This window comes from Hemiscyllium ocellatum, chromosome 1 (genome assembly GCF_020745735.1).
Source record: "Hemiscyllium ocellatum isolate sHemOce1 chromosome 1, sHemOce1.pat.X.cur, whole genome shotgun sequence".
Lineage (NCBI taxonomy): Eukaryota > Metazoa > Chordata > Chondrichthyes > Orectolobiformes > Hemiscylliidae > Hemiscyllium > Hemiscyllium ocellatum.
In genome coordinates, this window is record NC_083401.1 from 98,944,131 (window position 1) to 98,964,923 (window position 20,793).

General features: G+C 43.4%; 1 protein-coding gene across 1 annotated transcript in view; it reads left to right on the plus strand.

The window, feature by feature from the left end:
- Window positions 1–20,793, plus strand: part of corin (corin, serine peptidase) — a 232,537-nt gene that overhangs the window by 114,114 nt on the left and 97,630 nt on the right. Inside the window, exons 5-6 of the mRNA XM_060830982.1 lie at window positions 2,762–2,940; window positions 17,238–17,252. Coding sequence (XP_060686965.1) covers window positions 2,762–2,940; window positions 17,238–17,252 — 194 coding nt within the window. The remainder of the gene's footprint in view (window positions 1–2,761; window positions 2,941–17,237; window positions 17,253–20,793) is intronic.

A 20,793-nucleotide genomic window follows, 5' to 3' on the forward strand; every position in this document is an offset into this window, starting at 1 on the left:
CAATGCTGACCTCTCAGCTTCTTCTATTATTCAACTTTGATAAATTATTCCTTAGGTAATCCTCCATTTTGAAATTATTTGTTTCAGTTCCTGTTTGATGGATTCTGGGATGATCTGTTGACCTTGCGATACAAGTTCAGTAATTACCCTAGGGGCCTGGCAGATGAGATGTTGCGAGGTTTATTCACTCTTTCCAATCCCTTCATCTCTGCATGTTCACAATGAAGTATTCTGTGACTTCCTGAATTAGCATTCTCCATTTTAGTCAGTGACATCTAGGGACTCCCAGAGTTGTCAGGGATATTTCATCATTTTGTGAATGCATTGAGGACATCTGAGGTGTTACCATCGTCCTCCTGGGAATTTCCTACTATGACAATATTATGATTAGATTAAAAAAAATCCAAAGATCTGTGGTTGCCTGAGATGCTAATTTTTTACTTGGGAATGTTGCAACCTTTTGGACTCAATATCGAGTTCAGTAATTTTAGGGTCTGAACCCCTCCTCCCATGTCCTTACCCCATCCCCCACATACTAGGCTTTGTCATCACACGGGCTGCTACCACAGACATCCAATTGTCTGCCATTAGTGGACCCCATTAGTGATTATTGATTCTCCTAGGTTGATCATTACCCACCTATTTGTCTACCCAACTGTGTTTCTCTGTTTCTCTATCTCTTTACTCTCTCAGCTCCATCTCCATAATCATTTACTCTTTCCTCCTACCAATCATGCCCCTACCCCACGCTACCCCACCCCATCTTCAGCATACTATCAATCTTTTGCCTGTGTACAATCAGCTTTGAAGAAAGACCGCTGGACCTGAAGTGTTAACTCTGCTTTCTCTCCACAGATGCTGCTGGACTGCTGAGTTTTCCAGCAATTTCTGATTTTATTTCTGATTAGATCAGTTGCTTTGAGGGTCTTGCATCAGATATTGGAACCATGTGCTTCTACAGTGGAGCTGGATTTGAATGAGTTGAATTTCAATGCTAGATGTATTTGCTGAGGAGAGGGCACTGATGTTGCATACCCTCACTTGTCACCAGATTTGGCAGATCTTGCAAAACAACTGGTGCTTTGAGATTTCCTGATGAAGGGCTTTTGCCTGAAACGCCGATTTTGCTGCTCCTCGGATGCTGCGTGACCTGCTGTGCTTTTCCAGCACCACTCTAATCTTGACGATAATCTCCAGCATCTGCAGAACCCACTTTTGCCTGGTGCTTTAAGATGCCTGCTGAATATTGTCCATGTCTTCCAGGCATACAGGGGTGTGGGGATTGCCGCTGGGTTGGGAAACCATGACCATTATCTCCTCTAGACGAAGGGTGACACAGATGGTGGAATTTAGCATCAATATGCCAACTCAGCCTTTAGCCAATTGAAGAAAAAAATATTTAAGATCCAGGAGTTCAAACCCAAGATTAATGTTATGATTTTTGATGAACAATCATTGGCTGAATATAATGAAAATATCAAAATCATTAATTTCACCATAATCATTTTTATCCATGTCATAAAAGCATGGACTCACATTATCTTCTTTTCTCAACTGAGAAGAAGATTAATTTGGGATGTATCGTTCACCTCTTCATGTTTGATTTGCTATTTTACCTGGAAGTTTCACCATACATTTCGTATAAACCTTGAATTTGCATAAGTGGAATAGGTAGATTTACTTCATCCAGAAGAGAAAAATGGGACACAGAATTGTCTCCAGTAAAACCACACTTAAAATACTTTGGTGGTACTGTTGGAAACTTGAATTGATCGCATAATTAAAGATGATGCCTTGCTCAGGTTGTGTAGGTCAGGGACTAGGGCTGAGATGCAACACCAGACCCCAAGATTCCTATTCCTGCCATTGCTACTGCAACGATGTCAAATGGACTTGTGAGCAGAGTAGCTAAGGATCATAGCACTTCATAGCTAGTCCTCCTCAAAATCACTGTCTTTGTATAAATGTCACCTGTAGCTAATTGCTAACCAAGTGTAGTTCCTCCACTTAAAAAAAGGATGATGGCAGTAAGATACATTATGAGTCACAACTCATTGAGTGTAGTGAGCTGGCACACTCATACAACATGGTAGGAAGTGTCATTCAACCCTTAAGGCACAAAATCGAAAAACATACAAATGAGAAACCAATACCGAGCACTGTAGTCTGTAACAACTGACACAAAAATTTCTTCTCAGCACCATGGAGTTAAGAAACCTCACAGGCTCGAACAGTGCCTGGCAATGAAAAGCGAATATTTTATATCATGCATAACAGGGAAGGTGATGGTGTGATGATATTGTTACAGGTCCAGAGATCAAAGCAATGCTCTGAAGATCTGGGTTCAAATCCCTCCAGGGGTAGTTGGTGGAAATTGGTGAACAAAATAAACTGGAATTAAAAGTCTAACAATGATTATTGTGCTTTAGGGAAGGAAGTCTGTCATCTTTACCTGGCCTACAATTGCCTCCAGACCTACAACAATATGGTTAACTCTAATCTGCCCTGTGAAATGGCCTAGAAAGCCAAGTTGTTTCAAGCTGTTTTAGCGTTACTATTACCCATGAACCTGTACTTTGAGGAGTCAAGTTGAATTATTTTGAATGATGTATGTGTTTTGAAGTACTTGTGTCTTTTCAAGTTCTAATATCTACTGTGGATAGGCTGCCTTTATTGTGCTGTCTAAACTTTAATTGCAAGGTAATTGCTCAGTAATGTCTCCATCCATTCACATGAAACATATCATTTTTTTAAAATCTAGAGCAGTGATTCTGCCGTGTATGTCGTTCTGTGAGGCTGCGAAGCAAGGCTGTGAGCCATTATTGCAACAAGTGGAGGCTGGGTGGCCAGAAGTCCTCAAATGCTCCAGATTTATCAATGATACAGGAATGGAAAACACCAGCAAGATATGCTTCTCACCCCAGCAAGAGGAAAGGAAAAGTGAGTTGAATATGAATTACTTATCACCACTTTCAATTCTTCTTAATTTGAACTTGCTGTTGTATCACAGGGTCAGATTCTGTTATCAATAATGCTTGTGATTATATTGTGCTGTTTGATTGCCAAGTATTAAATGAAAGACTTTGAAATCAAATATTAAAGCACATAGTACCAAATACTTGTGTGTATCCTATGGTCAGGTGAATTGGTCAAGCTAAATTGCCCGTAGTGTTAGGTAAGGGGTAAATGTAGGGGTATGGGTGGGTTGCGCTTCGGCGGGTCGGTGTGGGCTTGTTGGGCCAAAGGGCCTGTTTCCACACTGTAAGTCTAATCTAATCTAATCTAATCTATTCAGATAATCTTTCACAGTTTGTATGCACATAAATCATCTAAATTTAATTCTGGCCAGTCAGTACATTTTTCAGTTTTCTTCTGGAATCTTTTTGATGTGATCCTCTGATATTTGAAAAACAGTTCAGTTTTATCAAAATAAGAGTAGTTAACCATCCAGGAAAAAAATATAAATACAGTGGCAAATCTGGATTAAGTAATTATTCTTAGTTTCTCCACTAATTTTGAAGGGGATGGCTCATAGAGACCTGTGGCATTGGACATGATTTGAGTGAGATGGCTCTGCGGCTAGATCTCGAGCACACCCCCTCAACCATCTTCACCCTAGCACCCAACCCTAGGAGGGCATTAAATTCTACCCATACTGATATCATTGTCTTAAACCAAAGGACATTAGCTGCTGTGCCTTTTAAAATGATTTAGTAGAAATCTGCTTCCTAAAGTTTGCCATTGTTCATCATTTGGCTTAATTACACACTGTTTCACATAAATATGTCAATAGACTTAGCATTATCTTTCCATAAACTGCAAGAATAAATGTGAATAGAAAACTAAATCAGCTGGAAAGCAGCATAAATAAATGCCTCAAATTATCCTGATCTTTTGCTGTAACTTTGGTGCCAGCAAATTGACAATATCAATCTGTAAGTATATGAGTGTACTTTATCTCTGGGGTTCTGGTGATCATACATCAAAGTTGGAGCATGATCTCAGGAGAACTACATCTTGGAAATTAAAGCCAATGAAATTCATTCATGTAGTACTGCATCTTATTTCCATTGATATCATTGAAGACTGCATCATGAGCCAGTCACACTGTCTGGTCCAGTAATTTGACATATGTTTTTGTAAAGTACATGCACTGTACTCCCTCAATATATTTTGAGGGGGTGGGGGAAAACAGTTGGTAAATATAATGGTGAGGGAAAGTATCATAAAAATCTGAGATATTAAAACTTCAGGAGAATGGAGTGTCCAAAGCAAGAAATACGTGGCAGGCCAGCTCCATGTTCTCATGTTCCTTCATCCCACACTGCATTCTCAGCTCGCTCATGCTTGCCTTGTTATTCTGACTTTATGAAGATGATTTGATCAGATACTATGTACACAATAAACATATTCAGTTTCTGTAATCAGTTTAGATAATGTGATTGTATGGTGTCAAATTTACTTCTGTACATCTTGATTTTTGTTTCTTTTATTATGAATGGATAGATCACAATACAAAAAGGACTTAACTATTTCAGAGAATTGTGACCAGTACAATTGTGACTAAAGAATTTAAAGAGCAACTCACTTCAACAGGGCTTTGCTAAAGTACTTGCACTTGTTTAATGGAGGTCAGTTTGGAGAATGCTATTGGAAAAAGCTTCTTCATAACTTAATCTCAGTAAAACGTTTTAATTAGGACTCCACGTTAACAAGATCTGCGCTTCCCATAGCAGGAAGTTAATGAATGTGATCCCACAGAGTTACTTTAAAGCATATTTTTATTTTTATGAAATGGGAACAAAGCCCTTGAAGAATGGAACTTCTTTTCAATGGTTTATGGTACAGTAAAGGAATGTTCACCAATTGCAATGAGGTTCTTGTAAATAATATCTGGCAGACCATTACATAGAAGTCCAAAAACACATCTTAGTTTAAAAAAAACATCCAAAATGGATTAACAATGTACTGTTTAGTTCTTAGTTAATGCTGATATGAAATTCAGGGAACCATCCTAATAGACATAAGATGGTCTCAAATATACTGATGGTCACAAAAAGTGCCATAGTTTGCTATGTTGCAGTCTGTGAAGGGCATGCTTCCAAATGTTACAACGATTTGTACGGGCCAAACACCATTGTAAGAAAGACACATTCTTGTATTCTCCCTTGAGTCCAACACAAATACTAGAAACTGAAATGTCCGTCACAAAAGTCTACAAGTACCTGATGGCAGCTGAAGATATGAAAGCTATGTAACGGTTTTAGCCAGTGCTGCTCTAATTGATGGTGTACTGATATGGCTGAATCTGCCATATATTTCCATTATTTTCTCTTTATAGTTTGATGCTTACAATTAGCTATTGTATTTTGACAGAAATTGGAGTATTTACTTGTCCAATGAAAATATTAGTGAAAACATAGAATTCATGTTTTAGACCTGAATGTGGCAGGCACATGAATGTGCTGTGAGCTGGTGTGCCATTTCCATGGTTCCTATCCCACACCCAGGCCATTATCCTGGAGGTGGAATTAGAGTGCCACCATGACCTAGTTGCAAGGATTGGACATTCAATTTTTTTAGTGCCCTAGAGAGAAGATGATGATGAGTTGCCTTCTTGAACCACTGCAGTCCATGTGCCATAAATATACCCACAATATTGTTAGGGAGTGATTTTTAGGATTTTGAACCAACAAGAGTGAAGGAATGGCAATTTATTTCCAATTCAGGATGGTGAGAGGTTTGCAGGTGGTGTTGTTCCTATATATTATCAGCTACATTTGTTCTTCTAGATGGAAGTGTTTTGGATTTGGAGAGAACTGTATAAGAAGTCCATATGAATTTCTGCAATGAGTCTTTTAGATAGTGAACACTGCTGCTACTGAGTGTCAGTGGGGGATGTTTACAGATGTGATGCCAATCAAGTGGGCTGCTTTATGCTGGATGATGTCAAATTTCTTCAATATTGTTAGTGCTGCACACACCCAGGCAATGGTGGACAGGTGTCAGGAAGTCAGGAAGTAGTTACTCACCACAGTATTACTGGCCTCTTACCATGTTGTCACCATATTTAAACTGTGTTCAGTTTCTGGTCAATGGTAACCCTCCGGATTTTGAAGTGGGGGGATTCAATCATGGTAATACCATGAATGTCAAGGGGAAGTAGTTAGATTGTCTCTTATAGGAGATGGCCATGGCCTGGCATTTGTGCGGTGTGAATGTTTCTTGGCACTTGTCAAACCAAGCCTGGATATTGTCCAGATCTTGTTGCATTTGAACACAGACTGTTTCAGTATCTGAGGAATCACAAATGGTGCTGAACATTGTGCAATCATTGGCAAACATTCTCCTTGTCTGACCTTTATGATGGAGGGAATGTCATTGATGAAGCAACTGAAGATGATTGAGCTAAAGACAATACCTTACAGAATTTCTGCAGAGATGTCCTGGAGCTGAGATGACTGACCCCAAACAACCAAAACTATCTTCCCATATGTCAGATATGACTCCAACCAGTGGAGACTTTGCCCCCGATCCCCATTGACTCCAGTTTTGCTAGGGCTCCTTGATGCCACATTTGGTCAGATGAAGCCTAGATATCAAGGGGCTGTCATTTTCATTTCACCTCTGAAATTTAGCTCTTTTGTCCATGTTTGACCAAGGCTGTAATGAGGCCAGGAGCTGAGTGGCCCTGGCGGAACCCAAACTGGGCATCACTGAGCAGGTGCTACTTGATAGCACTGTTGATGTCACCTTCCATCAGTGTATTGACAATCGAGATAATCTGATTGGGCGATAATTGGTTAGGTTGGGTTTGTCCTGCTTTTCATGTTCAGGTCATTCCTGGTCTAAGTTCTAGCTCATTGGTTAGGTTCAAAGTTGTAGCTGTAATGGAACAGCTTGACTGGGAGCATATGTCTTCAGTCCTTTGCTGGAGTGTTATCAGGGCCCATAGCATTTGCAGTGTCCAGTGCCTCCAGCCATTTCTTGATATCATGTGAAATAAATTGGGGTTGACTGAAGACTAGCATTTGTGACATTGGGGACCTCTGGAGGAGGTTGGGATGGATCATCCACTCTGCACTCCTTGCTGAAGATCGTTGTGAATGCTTCAAACTTATCGTTTGCACTGATGTGCTGGCCTCTCCCATTATTGAAGAGGGGGATATTTGTGGAGCCTCCTCGTCCAGTGAGTTCTTAAATTGTCCATCAACATTCACGACTAGATGTGGCAGGAATGCAGACTGGATCTGATCTATGTTTGTGGGATTGCTTGGATTTGTCTATCACTTATAATATTTGGTATGTGAGTCATCTTGTTTGGTTGTTCTCCAGGTTACCTAGTGCTGCTCTTGCCATGCCCTCCTGCAGTCTTCATTGAACTTGTGAATTACCTATTAAGGCCTATTGTCCCGATGGCTTCCATGACCTTAGAAGGCTTGAAACACTATAGCTTCCTGGATAAGTAGGGGACAAGGCCAATGCACAAGTCTGACTTAGAGTGTCACCTCGTCTGTGTCTGACTTCAGCTGCAGCCACAGGACACCTAGTGGAAGGGCCATTTCTTAAGTTAACAAGTTAGAGAGAGGGTACCGCCATCCATAACACCCCTCTCTCTCTTTTACCTGAAAGCGCTGCCTGGTGCTGCTCCCACACTGGAGTGCCAACTGTTGCCCACTCTTAAGGTGATGAGCCTATCTCATTGCAGGAGACTGTTTTTACATATTTCTGGTCCCTATTTGACTCTGGCAAGGTGTCTAACCCGCAAGGAAAATACTGCTCATAAATCATTTAAGTTGCCTAGAAGTTCTACTAGTCTGCATGGGGAGGCTGAACAGAGTATTCGGAAACACACTCACTCTTAACTGTGAGAGTATCCTGCATCAAATAAGGGTAGCGTCAAAAGGAGGGACCTTGGTTGAGGGCAAGATTCTCATGTGAATAATTGTTGTGTAAATGGTAAACCGATTCTAGATTGGTGTAGAGAGAGACTTGCATTTGTATAATGCCTTTCATATCTTCAGTTTGTACTGCATTGTTTTACAATCAGTGAAGTTTTTTTTAAGTGTATATTTACTGTTGTCAAGTATATGGAAAAAAGTTCAGATTCTTGCTTGCCAAATGCTGCATCTGGGGCTAACTTCACCTCTGTGGTGTAAGCCTAGATCAGGAGCATAATGCCATATTCAGGATTCTAACTGGGTAAAATATTTTTTCATTTACACTGTAGGGTTAAGTTATAGCATATGACATAACCCATCAATATTATCCCTTTGTGAAGCACACCTACTTATGATGCCTTGCAATGCTGCCTCTTTTTGTACTGGTGTAATTATTTTGAGTACTATTGATGTGCTAATGACAGAAAATAAGACACACAGTGTTTAAATTGCAATTTCATTTAAACACTCCCAATTATTTTCAAGGTGGACACTTCTGCTATTTGCTGGATATGACACTGGGAAACTGTCAATACCAAAGTATTGAGATCCTGCATAACAATGAAAGTTACTTTTATGGCTCTTGACAGAATGGGTTGATTAATCTAACACCTTTTACTGTAATAAAACATTCCAAGGCTCTTCACAGAAGCATTATTAAAACAAAATTTGGCACCAAACCATGTTAATAGAAATTGAAGAGGATGATCAAAACATTTTCAAAGAGCCTCTTGCATGGATAGAGGAATTAAGAGGCAGACACATTTAGGGAACTTCTCCAGAATTAGGGGCTCAAAGAGCAGAAAGAAAAGAGACCAGTGATGGAGTAATTTAAAATCAGAAATGCTCATGGAAATATGAAAATAAGGCACAATTCATCAGGAAATCCAGGCTAGCGTCATAATATATGCTCCGTTGAATGTGAAACAATAGATTTTGTTTTGCTGCATGTTCTGAGCAAGAGAATTTTGTGCAATGTAAGCTCTATATTGTATTCATGTATACACCAAGTGTTCATGGGCATGTACCAGTTGATAAAAGCAGTGTGTGTTAACCATACTTTTTCCCTTCTGAGCCAATTCAGTGCCAGACCCATTGTTAGTTAATGCAGCACTGTTTGTAAAGTGAACAATAGAAGAGTTACGGTTAGTAAATTGTTGGGTTTACTTTCTGCAATGTTTGTGCTAAAAATGAAGAATTTTCATAGGATGCTTAAAACTAATCTGTTATAGCTTCAGAAAATGATCTCCACTAGGCCTATACGATGTAAATGCTGGTTCACTGGTGAATAAGCCGGGCCCCCCCCACCCCCGTAGAAAATTCAATCTCGTAATCCTAATGCATAAGTGGAGGAGGACATCTTCACCTTTCATTCTCCATTCTAAGGAGTTCAGCAAGTCTGTATAAGAGGCAAAGCTAAAGTGTATTTCCAACATTGCACCTAGCACATCCCCAATAGGCTGACCACCAATATCCACTACAAACCCATCGAATCCCACAGTTGCCTTGATTATACATCCTCACACCCATTATTAACTTAAATACCACCTTTTCCTAGTTGGTAGCAGTCCTGAAGAAGGTTCAAGGTCTTGAAATGTTAACTTTGACATTAGAAATCTTCTTATATTTGCACAAAATAATGACCGCACAGATACAGTTTATACTTAGAGGACGGAGAATTATTCAGACTTTCAATGACTCAGAACTGCAAAATTGTTTTGCAAAACAAATGTGGCCAGTCTAACTGAAAGTTAACAATATTACCCTGACATGCCAGTGCAAAAGCAGACAGACAGTACCATCCATCGCACCCTCTATCTCCTTTCTTCCTGAGGGATACCAACCCATTCCTGCACACCCACCACAGCATAGCAGGGAAGGGGATGAGTCCTTACCATATACAGTGTGTTCCAAACATGCTGACAGAAGCTTTCACAGGGGCAGGCCAGTGCTTGGCAGAGAGGAGCTCATTGTGCAATGAAGGCCAATGGGAGACCTTCCAATCCTGACACCTCATTGGACCGATTGTTAGAGCTCCAGTTGATTATTGAAGAGCAAGAGGATGTCCTGACATGGAGGGACAAGAGGACCCCTGAAGAAGAAGCAGTGAGCAGAGACTTGTTGAAATATCAGGAGTATCATCAGCCTGCCAAAGAGCTGGTAAGAGATCCACACCGTCTTGTCCATGGAAGTTACGCTGCCCTGCATGCCAGTCAGGCAGTGCTGAGGCCATCAATAGAATGTTCCCATGGGGATCCAAAACCACTAGGAAAGCCCCACCCAGATAGGAATCTGAAAGTATTAGAGAAACACAGCAAGTTTGGCAGCATCTGTGGAGAGAGAAACAGTCAATGTTTCAGTCAAGTAACCCGTTTTCAGAACTGAGAGAGCTGCCAGCCAGTCTGAGACAGCAAGCAATTCTTACACTCAGCGGCACCTTGGAAGAGGCAGTGGCTGGTGGTGACAGAGTAACTCTTCAGTTCTGGGATCAAACAGGAGCCAAGACAGAGCTAGGGGAATCAAGATAGAACTAGGCGGTGTGTGGAGGTGGGGTTTAAAATGGTGAGGCGAAAGGGTTCATAGATTGGGTTTCACATAGAAAGAGAGGATCTAAAGCAAGAGCAGGGGGTAGCTTGCAGTGAGAACTTCCTGCTGGTGCTGCAGGCACTGATTTAACATTGATCAAGGGACTCCCTCCCATTAAGGTGACCTACAACTGTCAGCAATGCTGCATAGTGACAGGCCCATCAAAACCTGCCTACCATCTATAGGCACAAGTCAGGAGTGTGATGGAATGCTTCTCACTTGCCTGGCTGAGTGCAGCTCCAACATCACTCAAACTTGACACCATCCAAGACAAAGCAGCCCTCTTAATTGGCAACACACCCATGATCTTCAACATTGTCTCCTTCCAACGCTCAGCAGCAGCAGCAGTGTGTACCATCTACAACTAAGTATTTGCACCAAATGGACTCCAGTTCAAAAAGGCAGCTCACCACCGCTTTTGAGGGCTACTAGGGATGGGTAATAATTGCTGGCTCAGCCAGCAAAGTCCACATCCCATGCATGAATAAAAATACAGGCTGATATTGGCCACCAAATTGATAGTTGAAAATCTTACACAGTGCAGTGACAGGCCCTTGATAGGTCCCAAGGTGAACGTTAATGTCCTGAATTAACTGCCCACTGGTTTGCAATGGGATGATCCTGAGACTGGCACTCTGAATAGCATGAGGTCAAAATGGTTGTGAGGAAATGGCAGAAAGGCCAGCGATGTGAAACTAACCCCGCCTACCTGCAATCTTGGCCTTTGGTTCATTTAAAAATCCAGTCCCTGCATTCTGGTGTTGACACATGAAGGCAATGAGGGCAAATCTGTTGTACAATGGATGGTGGATTAAATGAATAGTCATTAACCTGAAAGTGAGGAGAAGGATGTCGGGTGAAGTCAGCAGTAAGTGGAGAATTAAATATTATTGCAATGAGATTCCATGGTGCCACTTCTAGTAAGTTTTTATTTCTGAGAACACACTAATTATGGAGTAGATCCAAAAGATCAATCACTGCTCAGACTGTAAGAAAAGTGCACAAGCTATTGGAAACAGAATGACAATAGACTGCTCAGGAAGGTATTATAAAATTGTCACCGTCCTCTGTGTCATTTCTGCCCCAATCAGAAGTTCCTGGCAGCTGCATAAATCCCTAAATATGTTAGCAGTGTAAACCCAGGATATTTAGTTCCTATTCCACTGGCTGTCACTTTAACGTGTGAACAAGAGACTAGTAAAGATGTGATGGTGGAAACTCAAAGGATGAAGCACCATTCAAAAGGTGTAGAAACATCTGAAACTACTCTCCCTAGATTTTTGCTCTGAAAAGAATATCTACACAATGTGTGCAAGCGCTGTGCTGGCAAGGAGATTCATTGCCAATCTCTTTTTAATGAAGTGCTAAAAATGCTGATAATTGTTTATTGCAGGACTGATTGAGCTGAGAGCGACAAAAGCTTTTGTCACAGCACTAGCTGTGGAATTTCATGGTGAAGGTCAGAACAGCAGTGTGCAAATGTCACATTCCCACTTTGCTGTTGTGGGACTCAAGAATCTGCCGTTCAGCTCAGATAATCAGCAGCGTTCACTGCTCATGCTGTTTGACCTTGCTGTGGCAATTGAAATTATTATTGGCTGCTGAGTATTTTTATGCTGCATTGAATTGATCCCCATAACCATGTGTTCTTGACGTCTCACTAATGTTGAGGCTATCTTAAATTAAAATACAACTTCCTCTTCATACATTAGAATTCAAACATCAATTTTGAACTTAAAACTTACTTAAAACAGCAAAGTCTCACCTGAGACTACCCTTATACCATTCTGAGGGCTTAGTAGTGGCAATAAAACCATAAGACATAAGAGTGGAAGTAAGGCCATTCGGCCCATCGAGTCCACTCCACTATTCAATCATGGCTGATGGGCATTTCAACTCCACTTACCCGCATTCTCCCCGTAGCCCTTAATTCCTTGTGACATTATTTAAGAATCTCTGCCTTGAAGACATTTAACATCTCGGCCTCCACTGCACTCTGCGGCAATGAATTCCACAGGCCCACCACTCTCTGGCTGAAGAAATGTCTCTGCATTTCTGTTCTGAATTTACCCCCTCTAATTCTAAGGCTGTGTCCACGGGTCCTAGTCTCTAGATAAATTCCAGAAAAAGGCAAATAAAACTGTTACAGTGGTGCACCTAAATGGTAAACGGCAGTAGCTTGAGATGGGAGATGGTTCTAATAGACCTGACATGTTTATGTTGCCAAAGGGAGGCAATGTTTTTCAAACAAGGACATAATAAAGGGCAAGTTTACATGAAACAGCTTAAGGTCTGAATTGAGGTATTGGGTGTAAACTTGTATTTTTGAGATGAAGTGAGTACCCCCAGCAGACCATCACACTACACCTCCCAACTCATGAGTTTCAGTCATGACCTCCGAACCTCTTCATCAGTGCAGAAAGGTCACCTCAGCGGGTACTTTATCTAGAATAGGTTGAGAGCCATATTCTTGTGGGCACAGCACTGGCATGGGCTTGCAGCTAGAGGAGAAAACAGCTTAGGTCTGTGACATTCAGAGGACTCCTGACGAATAGGCTGCTGCGCAACTTCAGGGATTGTTGCTGAACAATGAGGGAGTGAAATCCCTTCCAGTTCAGAAATCTGGCTGGCTGATAACAGGGAGTTTGATGGCCTCTGCAAGTAACCCTCAACTTGGACACCTTGGCTCTCTGGGTCCTGAGTGAACTGGGAAAACTGTACTGTTTTCCTGTAAAGAGCATCAGTTACTCACAATTGTGCTTGTGAGCAGCTGATTGGGAAGTACACAGGCAGGAGGCTGGAAGAACACAGCAAGCCAAGGCAGCATCAGGTGGTGAAGAAGTCAACATTTCGGGTGTAACCCTTCTTCAAAACTAGGGGTGGATATGGGGGGAGTTGGAGATAAAGGGGGTGGTGGGGGAAGGGTGGTGAAGATAGGTAGAGTGTATGACCTGGTTGGTCAATGGGAAGAATGAATCTGTTTGGTGGCAGGGAATGGAAGGGAGGGGTTGGGAGTGGAATCAGCGATGGGGAGGGATGTTATTTGAAATTGGAGAACTCAATGTTGGGTCCTTTGGGTTGTAGATTGCCCAGGCAGAAGATGAGGTGTTGTTCTTCCAATTTGCTCTGGGTTCATTTTGGCATGGAGTATGCCAAGGGTGGTCATGTCAGAAAGGGAGTGATTGGGGGAATTGAAATGGGTGGTGACCTCAGAGATCTGATTGGCGGACCTGGACGAGATGCTCGTGAACCATTCCCTAAGTTTACGTTTGGTCTCCCCGATGTAGAGAAGACGCCATCGGGAGCACCTGATGCAGTAAACTAGGTTGGAAGGAGGCAGTGAACCTCTATTTCACCTGGAAGGACTGATTGGAAAGTGCCACACCTTTGCCCGTTTGAGATTTGGAAGGAGATGGAGAAAGATGTTCAGTGTTACTGTGAGCTTCAGCACCACAGGCACAGCACTACCTTCCAAGCCACGTGGCTACAGATTTTTCTGGGTCTGGAGTCACATGGAAGCTAGGCCAAGTAAGGAGGACCATATTCTGGATCTTGATCAACTGGGCCAATGGGCTGAGGAGAGGCAGATGGTGTTTAATTTCGATAAATGGGAGGTGTTGCATTTTGGTAAGGCCAGCCAAGGCAGGAGTTACACAGTTAATGTTAGGACCCAGGGGAGTGTTGCTGAACAGAGACCTATGGGTTCAGGTACATAGTTCCTTGAAAAGGTGATGTCACAGGTAGACCATGTGGTGTTTGTCATGCATGCCTCCTTGGCCAGAACATTGAGAATGGGTGTTGGGATGTCATGTTACAGCTTACAGGACATTGGTTAGACTACTTTTAGAACATTGCATGTCATTCTGTTTGTCCTGCTATAGGAAGGATATTATTAAATTGGAAGAGGTGCAGAAAAGATTTACAAGGATGTTACCAGAACTAAAGCGTTTGAGTTATACAGACAGGCTGGATAGGCTGGGACTTTTTTCATAGATCATATAAGGATGAGGGGTCACCTTCTTGAGGTTGATAAAATCATGAGGAGCATAGAGAAGGTGAATAGCCAAAGTCATTACCCTCGGATGGACGAGTTCAAAACTAGAGGGCCAAGTGCAGGCAAATGGGACTATTCAGTTTGGAAACCTGATCAGTATGGATGAGTTGAGCTGAAGGGACTGTTTCCATGCTCTGTATGACATTAGTGAACTAGATGGGTTTTTACAGGATTTGTTGATAGTTTCCATCACTGAGGCTAGCTTTTGATTCAGTATTTATTTATTGAATTTAACATCCACTAGTTACTGTGATGGGATGGGATTTGAACCCAGGCTCCCGGCACATTAGCTAGAACATCTAGTCCAGTGACAATACCACTATGCCACTGTCTTCCCCCAAGACATTGAACATGCGACATAAGTTGTGCATCTATCTTGATCACTTCTTTAATAGTCTATGTAAAATGTTGTCTAACTCAGCTATTTAATTCCCTCTGGAAAATTTCTGTATAAATACTGTCTAATTCCCAAAGATAATTTAGCTAAACTGTAGATTACTTATTTATTAAGAGTGATGGGGAGAATTAATTTGCTCATCAAGTTGTTAAGATCTAGAATGCGATACCAGAAAGGCTCGTTGAAATGGAGTAAATAGTAACTTTCAGTAGGGAAGTAAATAGTACTTAATGTGGAAATATTGCAAAACCATCGAGAAAGAAAGTGGAGTGAAATGGTCTTGTCATTCTTTTGGAGAGTTAGCATCAGGTCATTGGGCTGAAAGAGCTGTTATGCTGTGAGATTCTATGAATCATCCATCTCTATATTTGCAGTTTACCCCTGCTCTTGTTCCAAGCAATTGAATCATTAATATTTGTAGGGTAATTGATCTTCAATTCTTAACCCTAAATCCTTAAATCCCTTTTGAAAAGATATCTCTATTAATCAATGCAGTATTAATTGCTCTACTTGGATATCTCTTCCACATGTCCATCTTTCAGTGGCAGTAGGTTGTCTTCATTTGATGTTCGCTAATTGTAGACTATATGTTCCCCATGTAGCTTAACAGTTTAATTTAATGAAAGAAATCCATCTTATACATTGAAATTTCTCTCATTTCAGCTAGTCCTAGTGGAAACTGTGTTTTACACAGTAGTTGAAGTGATCCGTGAACTAATGTTTCATTCCCTGTGGTGCCTGGTGCATTGCATCCAGCTGATCTAAATGTATAATGCCAATTTAACAAGCCATAATCTGATTCAAGTATAAATTATGTTAAGCATTATAAATAGTCAATCTGTTGCTAATACTTCATCTACAGATAATTCAGGAAGCTAATCAGATGTCTGTGAATTGTCAATGGTGAATTGCTAACCAGGAACTATTCTATTTGAAGCAAAGATTAAGTCAGCATGCAATCTCCTCCCAACTGTCTAATGTAGAAGTATAATGAAGTTATATACCACCTAAAGAGTAAAAGCATCACTGCGAAGGTTGTTAATTTCCTTAATTTTCAGTGATTTGCTGAAAATTGTGATCCAGGCTCATGGTAAGATTTGATGTTGATGTTATTAGCATTCACCATTTCCTCTTCACACCTACGCAACAATTATCACAACCCCATGAGGTAAAGAGACACCCTATCTAATCAGCTGGAGTCTGATTATTAAATGTAGTTACATTTGCTAAGCTTTGTCATTATAGTTCTGGCCATAGGTGAAAGTTGTTTACACTAGAGTGGACAATAAATCAACTAGTTAAAAACAAGGGCTGCAGATGCTGGTCAGGCAGCATCCGAGGAGCAGGAAAATCAATGTTTCAGGCAAAAACCCCTCGATCAGGAATAGAGGCAGGGTGCCTCCAGAGTGGAGAGATAAATGAGAGGGAGTTAGGGGTGGGGAGAAAGTAGCGTAGAGTACAATAGGTGAGTGGGGGTGGGGATAAAGGTGATAAGTCAGAGAGGAGGGTGGAGTGGATAAGTGGAAAGGAAGATGGGAAGGTAGGACAGGTCATGAGGGTGGTGCTGAGCTGGAAGGCTGGAGCTGGGGTGAGGTGGGGGAAGGGGAAATGAGGAAACTGGTGAAATCCACATTGATGCCCTGGGGTTGAAGTGTTCTGAGGCGGAAGATGAGGCTTTCTTCCTCCAGGCTTCTGGTGGTGAGGGAGCGGTGGTGAAGGAGGCCCAGGACCTCCATGTCCTCAGCAGAGTGGGAGGAGGAGTTGAAATGTTGGGCCACGGGGTGGTGGGGTTGATTGGTGCAGGTGTCCCACAGATGTTCCCTAAAGCGCTCTGCTAGGAGGCGTCCAGTCTCCCCAATGTAGAGGAGATCGCATCGGGAGCAATGGATGCAATAAATGATATTGGTGGATGTGCAGGTAAAACTTTGATGGATGTGGAAGGCTCCTTTGGGGTCTTGGATAGAGGTGAGGGAAGACGTGTGGGTGCAGGTTTTGCAATTCCTGTGGTGGTAGGGGATGGTGCCAGGACCGGAGGGTGGGTTGTTGGGGGGGGAGGTGGGGAGGTGGACCTAACCCGGTAGTCACGGAGAGAACGGTCTTTGTGGAAAGCGGAAATGGGTGGGAAGGGAAGTATATCCCTGGTGGTGCGGTCTGTTTGGAGGTGGCAGAAATGACTTTGGATGATGTGGTTATGCAATGGTTGGTAGGGTGAAAGATTCTTTCCTTGTTTGGGTTGGAGGGGTGGAGTCTGAGGGCGGAGGGGTGGGATGTGGACGTGATGCGTTGGAGGGCATCTTCAACCATTTGGGAAGGGAAACTGCTGTCTCTAAAGAAGGAGGCCATCTGGTGTGTTCTGTGGTGGAACTGGTCATCCTGGGAGCAGAAACAGCAGAGGTGCAGGAATTGGGAATACGGGATGGCATTTTTGCAGGAGGTAGAGTGGGAAGAGGTGTAATCCAGGTAGCTGTGGGAGTTGGTGGATTTGTAAAAAATGTCAGTGTCAAGTCGGTCGTCATTAATGGAGATGGAGAGGTCCAGGAAGGGGAGGGAGGTGGTCCAGGTGAATTTAAGGTTGGGGTGGAATGTGATGGTTGAGTTGATGAATTGCTCAACCTCCTCGTGGGAGCACAAGGTGGCACCGATGCAGTCATCAATGTAACGGAGGAAGAGGTGGGGAGTGGTGCCGGTGAAACTACGGAAGATCAACTGTTCTACGTAGCCAACAAAGAGACAGGCATAGCTGGGGCCCATACTGGTGCCGATGGCTACCCCTTTGATCTGGAGGAAATGGGAGGATTCGAAGGAGAAATTGTTAAGGGTGAGGACCAGTCCAGCCAAACGAACGAGAGTGTTGGTGGAAGGGTACTGTTGGTGACGTCGGGAGAGAAAGAAAAGGAGGGCTTGGAGGCCCTAGTCATGGCGGATGGAGGTGTAGAGGGATTGGGCATCCGTGGTGAAGATGAGGCGCTGGGGCCAGGAAAACGGAAGTCTTGGAGGAGGTGGAGGGTATGGGTGGTGTCTCAAATGTTTGTGGGGGGTTCCTGAACTAGGGAGGATAGGACAGTGTCAAGGTAGGTGGAGATGAGTTCGGTGGGGCAGGAGCATGATGAGACAATGGGTCGGCCAGGGTGGTCAAGCTTGTGGATCTTGGGAGGAGGTAGAACAGGCAGTGCGGGGTTCCCGGACTATGAGGTTGGAAGCTGTGGGTGGGAGGTCTCCTGAGGTGATGAGGTTCTGTATGGTCTGGGAGATGATGGTTTGGTGATGGGGGGCAGTGGGGTCATGGTCGAGGGGGCAATTGGAGGAGGTGTCTTCAAGTTGGCGTCTGGCTTCAGCAGTGTAGAGGTCAGTGTGCCAAACTATCACAGCACCCCTTTTATCAGCTGGTTTGATGGTGAGGTTGGGATTGGAGCAGAGGGATTGGAGGGCTGCATGTTGTGAGGGTGAGAGGTTGGAGTGGGAGAGGAGGGTAGACAGGTTGAGGTGGTTAATGTCTCGGAGACAATTGGAAATGAAGAGATCGAGGGCGGGTAATAGGCCAGCACGGGGTGTCCAGGTGGATGGAGTGTGTTGGAGGTGGGCGAAGGGGTCCTCGGAAGGTGGGCGGGAATCCTGATTGTAAAAGTAAGCTCGGAGGCGGCAGAAGAAGTGTTCGACGTCACGGCGTATATTAAATTCATTCATGCGTGGGAGGAGGGGGATAAAGGTGAGGCCTTTGAAGATGACTGATCGTTCGTCCTCAGTGAGGGGGTGGTTAGGGGGAATGGTGAAAATTCGGCAGGGTTGGGAACTAGGACCAAGTGTGGGTGTGGAGCTGGGAGTGGGGGGCGGATCATGTAATGGGAGTGGGCATAGTGTTGGGGGAATGGGGGTGGAGTCATGAGCAGGGGTGGTGTTCCCCTCAGGGCTCTGGGGGTCGGGGATGGTGACAGTGGGATCCATGGGAGGGCATGTCAACAGAATGCAGGTGAGTGGCATTGGTGGGGGCGAAAGTGATGGCGACCATGGGTGTGGGGTGGGGTGGGTGGGGGGAGTCACTGAGCATGTGACATCAGCGATGATGTGAGGGGTAGAAGTGATGTCACGTGTGGTGCACGAGGAATTGTGAGAGGCAGAAGTAGCTGTGGAAGTGGCCATGATGGGGGCGGAAGTGACGTGATCCATTACTGTGGAGATAGTAGCTGCAGCAGCAACATGGCTAATGGCATCCGAGCAGTTCCAGAGGCCAGGAGAATCTTCTGGAATGTTTGAGGAGTGCTGGTTATGGAGGTGGGTATGTAAAAGTTGATTGTACTTACAGTTTTTGATGTTTGAAATGGTGTTGAAATACTGTTTGTTGAGAGTATGAATTCTCCTGAGAATATAGTACAGAGTGGGTCCTTTGCAATTCTGAGAGAGTGTGGCCCTCAGCTGTGGCAGGACTGACTGTAGAGAGGTTTGGTACTGGCGCATGGCTGTGAGTTTGGAGTGGAGGATCTTGAAGGAGAACCGTTGCTGGTGTTTTGAATCTGTAGTCTATACTGTTTGTTCTGTTCGTTTCCGAACTCTGCTGGTTTAATGGTGGTCCGGAGTCCGTGTGGGATGAGTTGGTTACGGATGCAGGCACTGAGGAAGCAAATGTGGCTGTGGTACCGAGTCTGTTTCAGGACATGGTTGAAGATCTTCAGGGCAGAGGGGATGACCTGGGGGTTGCAGTGAGAGAAAGACTCACTGAGATACTTGTAGAGAGAGGAGGAAAACTTCTTCAAGGCAGGCATCCTTGCAAGAGGATTCACAGTAGGGTTAAAATCAATGAGGTAAAAACAATGACTGCAGATGCTGGAAACCAGAGTCTAGATTAGAGTGGTGGTGGAGGAAAAGCACGACAGGTTAGGCAGCATCCGAGGAGCAGGAAAATCAATGGTTTGGGCAAAAGCCCTTCATCAGGAATAGAGGCAGGGTGCCTGCAGAGTGGAGGGATAAATGAGAGGGGGTGGGGGTGATAAGAAAGTAGCATAGAGTACAATAGGTGAATGGGAATGGGGATGGAGGTGACAGATCAGAGGGGAGGGTGGGGGAAAGTAGTAAAAAGTACAATGGGTGAATGAAGGTAGGGATGAAGGTGCTAGGTCAGAGGGGAGGGTGGAGTGGACAGGTGGAAAGGAAGGTAGGCAGGTAGGACAGGTCATGAGGGCGGTGCTAACGTGGAAGGTTGGAGCTGGGGTGAGGTGGGGGAAGGGGAAATGAAGAAACTGGTGAAATCCACATTGATGCCATGGAGTTGAAGTGTTCCGAGGCAGACGATGAGGCATTCTTCCAACAGGCGTCTGGTGGTGAGGGAGCAGCGGTGGAGGAGGCCTGTCCTGTTGGACAGGAGAACAGTCCCCTGTTCCCCACAAATGTTGTCTGTACCTTTTAAGGATCAGTGATGCTTGAAACTGTACTGAGTTGAGCTAAATAATCCAATATAATTCTTCACCTTTTATAGTTTTCAAAGTAATATAATTCAGTCTAAACAAATTACCGAGGTCAGTTGTTCTGATGTAGTATTATGGTAGTCACTTTACAATTGATTTTCACTGCTTGATTGGTTAAGCCTGCTTGTGTACTTTGAGAAAAGTAAATGATTTGTGGAGACATCTGCAAGTTGGAGTAGAAAAAAATGCCTGTGACATTTTAAATCACTTTACACACATAGAAGCCTATAGTATATTTGTAAAGATCTAAGATAGACAATAATTATTGCGTATTTTAATAACTCCAAATAAATTTTAAATAATGGGGCCAATTGTTATCTTTAAAGATGGTTGGATTGGGTAGGTGAAAATTATTTTCCA